Genomic DNA, 13,202 nt, shown 5'->3' with positions numbered 1-13,202 from the left:
TAAATCTTTTGATTGTCTTGGTGGCTATTTGGGACAAGGGGAAGATGGGAGCCTAATCATGCTGTGTCCTAGACACCCCTGTATGGGGCATAACAAATGTGTATGTAGTAGATTGTGTTTTTTTTTTCCCAGTTATATATTTATAGTATGTATGGTGTTGAGTGGCTGTACTTTGCTGCTGTAACAGTGAAATCTCAGTTTGGGACTAATAAAGCATCTATCTATCTATCTATCTATCTATCTATCTATCTATCTATCTATCTATCTATCTATCTATCTATCTATCTATCTATATATATATATATATATATATATATAGAGAGAGAGAGAGAGAGAGAGAGAGAGAGAGAGAGAAAATTGCAACACAGTATGCAGGGCTTCAAGACACTCACAGAAATCATTATGACTGCACACCATGCCATTAAAAAAAACAATTCTGTGTAACAAATTAAATGTTTCATAAGAGTCAGTAAATGCATCTAAGTAAAAAGTGCTAAAGAGTCTAAATATATGTACATTTAACAACATAATAAGCTATAAGTAATGACAAGATTTTTTCCATGTGTTTTAGTGAAAAGATTAACAAGTAAAATAGGAATTTATTAGGATTAATAAACTATCTTTATCCTCAAATTTGGGCATATTGCTGTCCGTTGTTTAGTCCTGTGTCTCACTGTTGTGGTCCACTTCTCTGATTAAATAACTTTACAGATTAGGTTATTTTCATTGAAGAATTGTAGTCTGGCGTGCCGCTTTTGGCCCGCGGACCGTGTGTTTGACACCTGTGGCTTGACAATGTTGAACTTGGTCTCTCTTCTTCTCGTCTTTAATAAGACAATATCCCTTTAACACGTGCAGCCCATTACGCCTCCCGCCGTCCAACAGCAGCACAACACGGAAGTAGGTTCAGCCGTCGAAGTGGAACTGCGGAGAGCAGATGTTTTCCTTGTAGCACAGGTAAGCAATTTAAGATAAACTCAACAACGTCCCAAACTCCACTGTATAAAAATGAAACTATAATACCGTGCTTATCGGCCGCCGAAGTACATATATTTTACGGCTTCAGCGTCCAAACACGGCAAGTGTAGCAAGTGGTTTCACTTTACTTATTGGGGAAATGTCAGCGCATACACGTACTCTAACGTTACTGTACAGGAACTTCAAATAAACTACGCAGTAAATAAACCGTACTATCGCCACGGTTTCTGTAAAACTGTTAGGAATTGTCCGCTTTTTAAACACCAGCATGGCACTGTGGTCCTGAAACTATGCGTGCTGAAGGTGTCGTAAAGGCCGTGGTTCCTGAGAGCTGTGAGGTAGCTATGAGCTCTCAGTGGTGTGTGTCGGCCATGACAGTCAGCCCAAGCGTCGTGCTGACTCCTTGTCAACAAACACCCAAATCAACTTCTTCAACTCGTTTGAGTCAGAAAAAAAGCTCCAGTTTAGCGTTGTTTGAGCTTGAAATGTACTCGCTCAGAAGTATGACTGGTGTGGAATTTACTGTATGTGTTGTAATTACTAGTAAACACATGGATAACCATACATTTGTTACAAATGAGATACGTCATGTAAAAGAAAATTTTACAGTGTTATGACAATGAACTCATGTAAAATGTAAAGTGCCAGCCATCTATAATACATAAATGTATAATACTCAGTACTACTTAGTGTATTAGAATGTAGTCAGACAAATAATCATATGTGATCCAAATAATACAAACATTATGCTGTAATTAGTTATTGGTAAATTCAAATGTTCAGTCTTGTACTAATTATGTTTCACAACAAAAAAAAATTGACAAAATACAGAATAAAACACCGCCATGATCTTTCACTGGCTTGAGTAACTTCTCTCAAGTTCTGTTGCAGGGCCAACAAATGATTTAAAAGCCCTGAGTGAGTAACATATATGTGTCCTGTGTTTTTAGGATGCCTGTTGAAAATACGGAGGAGAAGACTCTGGAGGTGCTGGCTCTGCCTGAAGGAGTAGATGAGGAACTACTGTGTCTGTACTTTGAGAATAAACGGCGCTCAGGTGGAGGGCCTCTTATATCTGTGGAAAAGAAGGGCAACCGTGCTGTACTGATTTTTGAAGAGGCTGAAGGCAAGTCGCAACAGTATCCATTTGCTACTTTTGTCTGTTGAAAACCTGCCCAAAGCTCTGAATATAATTAGAACCATGAAAGCCTCCAAATACATGTAATAGTGTCCATGCTGTGCTCTTTGCAGCAGTTGCCGTGTTTCCAATACCCCTGGAAATGTGCAAAACCTAAATATCGCAATAAAAACCTGGTAAATGAAAAAAAAAAAAAGAAAACTCTCAAATACAACTTTTAAACACTTTTATGCTCTCACGAGGCTGATTTCCATAAGCATTGATATAAAAGTGTATCACAAAATTACAATGGAAACACTTTTCGCAATTCCCCATCACCAGAGTCACTGGAGATGACGCAGGGGGTTTTGCCACCAGTTAATTTTGTCCTTGTTCCTCAACGTGAAATCTCACGTGATGAGTATTTAAGAGAATTATGTGTCATTGCAAGATGAGACTTTACATCTCATTCACAAAACACCTTTCAATGCGCAGTTTTATTTCAGAAATATTGCGTTTATTCCGCTTTAATGGAAACGCAGCTAATGATAATGAACAATCTTTGATAATAAAGGCCCTACTGAGAAAAAGTTTAAATCTAATTTAACACATGCTGTTTGTTGTATTGTTTTGCTTTATTTATTAGTTTAATTAGTTAACATCTACAGTGACAAAAGATATTTAAAGGTTTTTCCTGCTGATGATTAGACAACACTAACGTACTTTTGCCTTTTCTGGTGGTCCATCATTCATAATAGTGCCTGTTTTCTCCTGAGGTGCAGCCCACGGTACAAGCCACTGTTTTGTTTTGTGCTCATTTAAAATACTCCTGTACTTTAAAGTGTGAAATGAATGAAGCAAAAGTCCCGTTGTGCAGGGGAGGTCATTTGAGGTCACAGCAATGCTTCATCAATGTGGCCCTGTTACACTACTAAAACACTGTGGTCACATGCAGCCCAGTCCTGCTCTAACTGGTCTAATGTCATGTTCAGACCCTGCATTAAGGTCTGATCTGGGATATCCAATAGCCAGCTTTAGGTATACGTGTTGACACCTGGAATTTACATGCGTCTCCAGCCGGCTCTTCAGCTCCAGCCCTGAATGTTTTCAAACGCACCGTCGTCTCTGATAATAAAGATAAATGAGGACACAGTGAATAAGGAAATGAACACTTGCCTCCTTATACAATATATCAAGATAACCTCACCAGTAATGAACCACATGCTGATACATTATGTAATGACACAATCACACTCATGTACTCAAATTAAATATTTTCATTTTAGTAGGTAATTCTTGTTTAGGTGTATTTATTTTGTAGTTCATTAACAGCCACAAGGATGAAATATTTTAACAGTCTAAAAAACAGACATCACTTATGGTGCTTTTTCTGTTCAGGCGATCGTTTATAATATAGGTCATGTTTTTGGTCAATGAAGAGTGCCCATGTTGAGTGTAGGTGATCTTTAATGTGAGTCGGGACGATTGAGGTCACGCTACCATAGGAACCCAGACCACCTCCAAATGTGGTCAGAGATGACATCTCTCAAACGCGATCTCAGAGCATCCTGGGGGTTTTCACACACCTGTCTTTTATGCCACTTTCGATCGGATCACCCAGATCAGATCTTAATGCGAGGTCTGAACAAACCTAAGTGATCGGCCTCAATCCATCCTGCAACCTAAATGTCCTTTATCCGAGTTTCTTAAAAGTTTTACACATTAAATATAGGACTATAGGAACAGGTCATTTCAAAATTACAGTAATATTACTGGCATTACTTTCAACATTTCTATAGCTTTTGCTATGTAAGTAGGAAGTTTATACTTCACAATCCATCTCATCTCATCTCATCTCATCTCATCTCATCTCATCTCATCTCATCTCATCTCATCTCCTACTACAGCTTAATCCTCACTAGGGTCACGGGTTTGCTGGAGCCTATCCCAGGTCTCAGTGGGGGTGACAGAGGTGGGGTACACCCTGGACAGGTCGCCAACCTATTGCAGGGCCAACAGCATAAAATACTTCATTAAAAATCTTCCCCTGAAGGTTTAAAAAGCTTGTAAACATCACTCTGTCCTTTCTCCAGAAGCATGGAAGAAGATGCAGCACTATGCTAATCACTATGAAAATACTAACTGAAGACAATGAATGTAGATGGTGCATTCATTTGTCTAGAATATACTGTGTGCTAATTATTTTGTATCTGCTCTGATCATTTTGACAGTTGCTGCCCGAGTGTTGTCTCAAGGGCACCACGTTCTGCATAATGTCGAGCTGAGTGTGAGAAAGCCTGCGTCGAAGGACCGACGCAGGCTGCTGCTGCGGGGTGTCAACCCCAACACCAGCACAGAGATGATAGAGCTGTACGTGGAGAACATGATGGGTCTCAACGTACAAGACTACACCCTGTGTCCCTCCCCAGGGAGAGATTTCATCCTCATTCATCTCACTCAACCCTTCTCAAAAGGTCTGCTAAATGACATTTTTTTTTCTTATAGACCACCTCAAATGAAAATCAGGGTTTTAACTCATTCATAGGGTTTTTATATGCTAGAAGATGTATGAAGAGCAAAATAAGCCTCATACATACAAACATAAATTTATCCAGCAAGGGTTTCAAACTGTAACAGACTTAAGGAGCATCAACTTGTCTGAGATCTAAAGAGTTTCTTCCTAATGGCATATTACGTTTCCAAGATAACCCGGTTGTCAGAGCCGTGGCCGCAAACACTATCATCCTCCTGATAATGTAGTCACGCTGGCGGCTCATGGTATCTATCATGGTAACATTTCTAACATTGTAGAAATGTATTCAAATTAAGATACCTGTCAGTGACCCTGTACAGTTTGTTCTACTTCTACTTTTTCTTTGTGACCCTTTCACTTTTTACAATCCGGTGACTACAAAATGGATTATCTTCTCAGTAGTTATTTGGCTGGCCTTTCATACCTTTTATAGATAGGTAGTAGCGTAGAGACACGGGAGCAATAGTGTGAGCTAGGGCACAGACTGCAATCACACCTTAAAACTGATGTTTTATCCATGTCCCTAAAGCTTTATTTGGTCTTTGCTACTATTTAGCAAATGTCTCAGACCAACATTCTAAACTGCAAATCATCAGTATATTAGCATTGTCACTGTAGAAGTGTTTGCAGGCCAACATTAGAATTTAGCTCAAAGAATGTTTGTGTCACAGTACAGCTACATAGAGTTTTGAACATCAGGTTGTAATTCATGTCTTTTTTTAAATTATTTTTTTTACTATTGTTTATTCACAGATTTCCAACATCTCAGCACAAATATATCCAAAAGGAAACTTGATGGGGCTCAGGTAATTCTCGAACAGATTAACCAAACTGACGCCATCTTGGTGGAGAACCTGCACCCTGGCATCAATTCAGACATGCTCACCTTGTACTTTGAGAGCACGCGAGGTGGGAATCATGACGTAAAGGGGGTCACCATGCTGTCAGAGAGTACAGCAGTTGTGTCCTTTGTTAACTGTGATTGTAAGTATTGCATTATATAACCTTTAAAACGCTTGTTTTTTTGTTTTCTTCAGTTAATTTAAATAGGAAATGTGTCTGTTTGCATTTACAGCTGTGGATGCTGTTCTGGATCACACACACAAACTGGGTGATGCCAACCTTGTAGTCAAGCCCTATTTTGACTTTCTTCAACCTATGGAAAGTTCAGCATCACAAGACTCTGGATATGAAAGGCAAGAAATAACGCGGAGTAACTCTGAGGATCTGAGTGATAGTCAGATGCAGACCAGTCCTCCCGCAGTGGTCGGTTCCAGCAGTCCACCATCTGCCTCCACCTCCTCTTGTCAGACTGCTTCACAGCCACTTGCTGCCTATGAGGCAGAAGAAGAAGAAGCCATGGAAGATCAAACTGAGGATACAGATTCACTATCAAGCCACATTGCGATTACTAATCCAGTAAAACATTCTTTGCTTCGGTGCAGCATCTTTCAGCGGGACTTAAAACAGGCTAATCCAAATTTTACCATCCAAGTTAACGATGATGGTGTGTATATTGCAGGACCTGACAAACTAAAGGTTGAGCAACTGAAAGACACCATCTTGGACTTTCTTGGTAACATGACAGAGACTAATTTTACCCTGGAGCCAGAAATGGCTCAGTTCCTTGCAAGAAGTGATGTAAAAGAGCGGCTGTTAGAAAGCCTGAATCAAACCGGCTCCTCTACTGTTTACACAGTGTTAGGCTCCCAAGTCATGGTAACTTCCCTGTCCCAGGACTCAGCCTACCAGGCATGTAGCTTTTTAAAATCTCAAGTGTGTCGCTTCAGCATACCCATGGACACGGAAAATGAAGGCCTGCTGTATTGCAGAGAGTGGTCAGAGTTTTTGGAGGCTCTTAGCTTCTCCTCTGTCAAGGTGGCAGAACATGGAGGGAATATTGATGTTCTGACTCTGAAAGGGATGGAGGAGGAGAAGCAGACTGCAATCCTGAACTTTCTGACTACACCTATTGAAAGGGAGACGGTCATCTCTATGGAGCCAGGCATGCTGAAGTACATTCAGAACCACTGTCATCAGCTGTTGGCTGACATGGACCAAGTATCTATTTTCCCACTCGAAGGCGAAGATTGTTGTGGGTTAAAGGTATGTGATGTATCTTATGTGAAAGCATGCAATGTGACTGCAGGGGTAAATGTCCTTACATTTTATTTTGTCATGTCATTGTTTTTAAATTCTCACCAGATTATTTCAGCAATATGTTACACGTATTTGTCAATCCACCCAACAGATCCATGGCCATGCTGTTGCATGCCAAATGGCAGAGGAAGTTCTGCAAGGTATCGTCTCCTCTATCTGCACCAGAACCATCACAGTAAACACTCCAGGGGTGACTCGCTTTTTAGGCGAACAGGACTGCATTAACGTTCTGAATGAGATGGAGAGAAAGTTTCAAGTCTACATCAACATCGTCCACGTGCCCTGGAAGCCCCTCCCACATCAGGTAACCTAAGACAGAGCAAAGCAAAAATGTTGTTTTCCTGCATTTCAACTTGTTAGGCCAGTTGTCATTTATCACGATGGATGGAGTGCCTCGAGGACTTATTTAGCGTATGTATGTAGCCTGAGAAAGCCTGAGTGTTTTTCTACTGTCTGACATATTATTTCTATATATTACATTGCAGATATATTTGCTTGAATTTATCATTTACAAAGTTACATCTTAAGAATAAATACACCCATTTAGACAATTTTGTAAAGTAATGTACATTTACTTTACTATGAATGACATATAGGGATCAAAAAGTCCTAAAAAGTCATAAGGTTACTTTCATCTTTTAGTAATGAGGGATCTCCAGATACTTTCAAATATTTAAGTTAACCTTTCCACTGGAAGAATTGCTAACATTAGCCTTATCCACAGGGTAGTGCTTCGCCGGTGAATGTTTGTCTTAACAGTCCAGTACTTTTTGGCATACGTAAAATTAAGGTTTACAAATTCGCCTTAATTTCATCTTCTGAACTTTATCAAAGAATTCACCTTTGCAACCATAAAATCAAATTTGGCTTCTATTTTCATTCTATACTACTATGATAGGACACTATCATAGTTTTTGGACTGAAAACATAAAAACATGAAAAATGTAGTAGGTATCTGGGTTAGTTTTTCTCCTCTCGTGTACAAAGAATCTCCATCAAAAGTCTAATTACATTACATCAAGTTAGACGATGTTAGTTAACATGGAATTGTTAATTTAGGTTTCTCTGCACGGAAGCATCTGATCTCCAAAGAAACATTGTATTTTTTTATTCCAGGATATTTTTAAAACTGCATGGCAGATGATGTCCCACAAAAATTTCCAGAAATTTGCACAGGAGCTGAAGTCAGATTCAGTGCAAGCCGTTCATAATGGAGTTTCAGACCAAGGTAGCTTCTTACTTCCTCATTCATTTCTCTTATTTCTGTGAAGTTTCAAACAATCTGCTTTCCTCTTTTAGGACTTTTGGAAGAGGCAAAGAAAATTGTCTCAGCTGTTGATGAAAGACCGCTGACTGGGGTGTCCCCTGTAGACCAGCTCGTTGACATGGACAACCTGGACCTGTACACTGCAGAGGAACCGAGCAGCCCCACGGACCAGGGTGCTGATCTGACAGTCGTTGATGGTTCTCAGTCCTCAGATGAACAGAACGCTAACACTGGGTTGCCCCTGAATAATGATGGAGCTATGGGCCTTTCTAGCGATCTGGAAGAAGAGGCCCAACTCTCTTTAGCCATCCAGTACTCTATGGAGTCAAGTCATTGGTCTTTGGAGGATGAGGAGCAACAGCTGCAAAAAGCCTTGGAGTTGTCCAAGGAAATGATCCAACATGAAGGTTGTTCTTCTAGTGGAAATAACAAAAGCCCACTGGTGGACCAGAAGGGAAAGACCTCCTTACAGGATGCAATCACGGCAGCAAACACCCTGCAGCTAATTGTGTTTGCAGGTTACAACTCTGACTTGATTCGGGTGGACATAGCCTTTAATAAGAAGGTTAGCCAGAGACAGGTTGAGGAGAAGGTGGAGCACAGGGGCATAAGACATTTGTCAGAGTATCACAAGATGTGTCTGGAGATGATCAAAAGGAAGCATGCAGTGGAAATTGAAGTTCAGGGCACCATAATTACAGTCTCTGGGTTTAAGGAGTTTGTGACTGGGGGTGTGTGGGATTTGAAGCTGCTCCTGGAGACATTGTCCAATTCCGTGTCTGACCAGGAAATCCTGAAGACTGTCCAGTGGGTGCGGCATGACCCCGCCTCCTCAGCCACGACATCATACTCTGCCGAAGCCACAGTATTCATTGAGAACATTTGGAGGATGAAGATGAACAAAGTCGATATCTTGCTAGACAATCAGCCCCACGTAATCAACTTTGAGAAGATGGAAGAATACAACATAGCTGCAGGGAAATCTGCCAAAGTCTCCAGGAAGTTGCTGGACTTAGGGGACGTGAATGAGGATGTACCAGGTACAGTAAAAGAATGAATTGTGCCATAGGGCATGATGTTTTCTGTATAATAATCATCCTGTGTATGGAGCCACAGAACTGACAAACTGTAGTAGCACATTAACAGACCAGTCAAAAATATAACTCAGTACAGGTTTGCTAATGATGGAGGTAACTAGCCAACGGAGTTGTCGAGTATCTAATCTATCTTTATTTATTTAATCTGTTTTCAAGTACATGTTTCTTTACTGCGCAACTTTGTGTCATTTCCTCGTACTGATCACACTCTTACTTAAATATTCTAAATAACCATGAGTTATAAGTTATGGACCCATTGCAGTTTAACATGACATGTTCTGGCTGGTGTTGCTGATGAGGAGCGTTGGCCAGCGCGAGGTTAGCTGTGATTTCAAGCCGGGTCGCCCCACATTTGTATTGATTTCTCCATTGATGCTTCATGTCATGTTGCACACGGTGTAAGCATGAGGAAAAACTGGAAATGTGGGTAGTAAAATGGGAAATAATTGAATGCGAGACAAGTCAAAATAAAAGGTTGCAGAGCTGGTTGTACACTAATTAGGGCTGGCGGGTCGATCCCTGGCGCCTGTCCACATGTCTAAGTGTTGTGCCCTTGGGTAAGAGGCTGCATCTGGCATGGAAACTATTGGTGAGTGTGTGTGTGTGTGTGTGTGTGTGTGTGTGAATGAAAGGCAAAGTACTTTGTAAACTTTTAGGATAGAAAAATAGTGTGAGCTAAAGTCTGAACATTGCAGACTAGCATGAAAGGGAGAGTTGCCTCCTGCTGTGGGTTGGTTTCTCTTCTGCTCACAAGTCGTGTTGACTTACGCCACAAACCTCCAGGTAAAATACTGTGTCAACTTTTTATTCAGTTTGGAGTTTTGCTGTGAGAGATCCAAGGATCCTTCATGGTCTGGTCTTTATTCTTCAGTGCCGTGTGCACATGAACACAGGGACTGCACTGGAATATCCTGATTAGCTTGGTGCAGCCTTGTTCGCTCTCTGAGGACTGGCATTGGTTACCTCCAGAGTACATTAAATATGTTTGCTGGGGCCACATGATTGGATCAATGTGGAGTGGTGTTACCATTAGCGTTTGTTGCTTGGGAACATGCTTGAACCCTAAAATTAAGTCTGAAATTACCTGTCAAAACAAGTTTAAGATTTCCACAACTGTAGTTAGCATACAAGTATATATTGTGCGTTCATTCTAAGTAACGCATTGTTTATTTATCGATGTGTTCAACTGTATTTTTTTTACTTGTCTGTTTTTTTTTAAGTCAGTTTTGGGGCCTCATGTCTGTGTTGATAAATGATACAAACTCAATTGTGTGTTAACAGAAGAGGAGTACTCTCTGCTGTCAAATCTGCCAGAAGCAAGCAAAGTAGACGAGGAATCGGACGAATTTCAGAGTGTGGTGAAGAGTTTCTATGAGACCATACAGGAATACCACAGCAAAATCAGAATCATCCAGGTAACAAGAAGAATTACGATATATAGTGTTCAACAAACTATTGTGTTGTGCCCGTGGTAACATGGAATATGACCGTTTTTTTTTTTTGTTTTGTTTTGTTTTTTTATTCACAGGTGGAGAAGCTCATGAATCGACTGCTGTACAACCAGTACAAGCTGAAGAAGGCGAGTGTACTTCAGCGTTCCACGTTCCCACAAGTCGAACGGACTCTGTACCACGGCACAAGTGAGACGAGCGTGAAAGAGATATGCATTCATGGCTTCAACAGAAGCTTCTGTGGAAAGAATGGTATGTTTCACTTTCCTTTTATCAGTTCTGATGACTCAGTTCGTCTCATCTGTCGACTTCTAATGTTGTGATTCCTCCACACAGCCACGGTCTACGGTCAGGGGGTGTATTTTGCCGTCAACTCCCATCTGTCCGTCCAGGATCAGTATTCGCCCCCAAACGCAGACGGATACAAGTTTATTTTCGTATCAAAGGTTCTTACAGGAGACTACACTAAAGGCTGCCATTCGATGAAGGCGGCCCCGCTGAAGGAGACTGGTGATATTCCCCTCAGATACGACAGCGTGACCGACAACATCACCAAGCCGACGATGTTTGTCATCTTCAACGACACGCAAGCTTTTCCAGAATATCTCATTACGTGCCAGAGAATCCACCGCTGAAAGCGCTGAATGCTTAGTCACAAGAGAATAAACATAACATTTTCTATGTTTTACGTTTCGACCTTGATTTAAGAAGTGCATTTGATTAAAGGGCTAATGTGTTGCAGTGCACAGTCTGATCAATCATCAAACCTTATTCAACTCCTTCACCTTCATTGGTTTCTGTGCTTTTCAGATAAGTGAACAAAAATCCAACAGCTGAACCTACAAAGCCAGTTTCAGCACATTATGTCTCAGTGTGTCTTGTCCTGACATAGGTGTGACTCAGCAGTGATAGTCACTTTGGTGTTTCTTAACATCACTCCTAAACTCCAGTGAATATTAACCTTGGTTAAACTCATAAGCATCCAAATAAGACTGTATGTATGGTGTAAAAATGTAATTGCACGTAGTACTTGATCTTGATAAATACATGTAACTATCATGTAATGCTTTGATGTGTACTACTCCAGCCTGCTGACAGAGATAAATAGACACTACTTCTAACAGTAGGCGCACAATGCAAATCAACAAGTGTGTTTATTTTACTTTCAGGTTAAGTTGTTTGCTGCAGTGTCCATGTTCAGCAGATCTCTCTCTTGGTCTTGCAAAGATAGCCCCTAAATGTAGCTAAAAGTTTTTTAGTGAAGCAGCAGTTGCATTGTGCATTGACAAAATGGGACAATTAAGACCCTGGGTGACAATGATCGAAGCCACACAGTGACTGTGCACTTTAAATACATGTGTTTTTATTTTAATATAAGTAAATCAATTGTCAGTTATAGTTCTTATAGTTCTTATCGCCCTGTTCATCTATTCCTTTCTTAACGATGATTGTGGACATCATGGTATATTTGTTTACCTGTTTCCTCTTTTAAGTGCTCTGACAACAAATATTTAGATTGATTGAAATCTGGCACTACAGCCTGGGAATGTGTTGATCATAGATCTTTGTTTTAATTTCTTATTGCAAATGTACCCCAAAAATACTATTATGCTGGCTTTTTGACTGTAATTTCTTATTTTGCTATTTGTTTTTTTAAGGAAATGTGAAGTATTGCAGTCTTAAAAAATATTATGATAATTTTTTTTAAGAAAAATAAAATGCTTAATATAAGAAACCCTTTGAAATTCGTGGGAATTTTTTGGTATCATCTACAGTGGTGGGGAAAAGGTTTTTGGACACTCCATGCATTTGTGAAATATTGCATTAAGAATCACTCTTAGGTCTTAAAGTGCAATTTCTTTTAGTACAATCACAGACAAAATACCAAACAAATCCTAAAACAGCCATTAAAAACTTAAACTGAATGGGTTCCATAAAAATACACAAGACATTTATGAGTATTGATTGGTCCCAGTGATTCACTAATGAAGGCCCTGCTTTTTAAGAGACACATGTTTTTGTTGCCATGCTTTGTGTCTATATAAAGTCAGTACATTTGGAAGTTCTTCAGAGACATAAATAGCTAAAACAAGGAACCTAATGCAGGAAACGCCTGGAGATACAGATTCTCAGCCTGGAAGGATACAGCTGCCTCCAGACCACCAGGAAGAGTTTTGTTTTTCTTGTGAACAATAAACTAAATAAATATAATTTGTATTTGTTTGTGTCTGTCTAATGTCTAAAAGGTTTTTCCACAAATATTTCATGATAATATTTGAGACTGTGTAAAATTTGAAGAGTGACCGAAAACTTTTTTCCACCACTGTTTTTTATTATCGTATGCTGCTATAAATATAAAACTGTGTGAGGCCCGTTTTTCACACAAGATCTTTATTGAATATTGTGATCATAATAAACGATCAAAATAATAGGAACATGTGTCAGTACAGGACATTACAATTCAATGATACTATAAAACATGGCCAGCAATAAGAAAATACAGTTGAATCAATAGCTCACTCTGTTAGTAAATTATTTATTGTAATATTCAGTGCTGTGTGTTTATGCACTGCCTGGCCTTCTCCTATACCTCCCGAAG

General features: G+C 39.9%; 1 protein-coding gene across 1 annotated transcript; it reads left to right on the top strand.

Annotated features, from left to right (window-relative positions):
• The first annotated feature begins 882 nt into the window (after positions 1 to 882).
• Positions 883 to 12,338, top strand: parp10 (poly(ADP-ribose) polymerase family member 10). The gene is made up of 11 exons (XM_047605707.1): positions 883 to 957; positions 1,929 to 2,104; positions 4,327 to 4,569; positions 5,382 to 5,612; positions 5,704 to 6,734; positions 6,880 to 7,092; positions 7,905 to 8,016; positions 8,088 to 9,095; positions 10,434 to 10,567; positions 10,681 to 10,855; positions 10,940 to 12,338. Exons 2-11 carry the CDS (start codon positions 1,930 to 1,932, stop codon positions 11,236 to 11,238), a joined length of 3,621 nt encoding a protein of 1,206 aa, XP_047461663.1. The 5' UTR covers positions 883 to 957; position 1,929; the 3' UTR covers positions 11,239 to 12,338.
• Positions 12,339 to 13,202: the final 864 nt, after the last annotated feature.

The sequence above is a fragment of the Mugil cephalus genome, chromosome 14, assembly GCF_022458985.1.
Source record: "Mugil cephalus isolate CIBA_MC_2020 chromosome 14, CIBA_Mcephalus_1.1, whole genome shotgun sequence".
Classification (NCBI taxonomy): Eukaryota; Metazoa; Chordata; class Actinopteri; order Mugiliformes; family Mugilidae; genus Mugil; species Mugil cephalus.
This window is presented reverse-complemented; position numbering and strand designations above follow the sequence as displayed.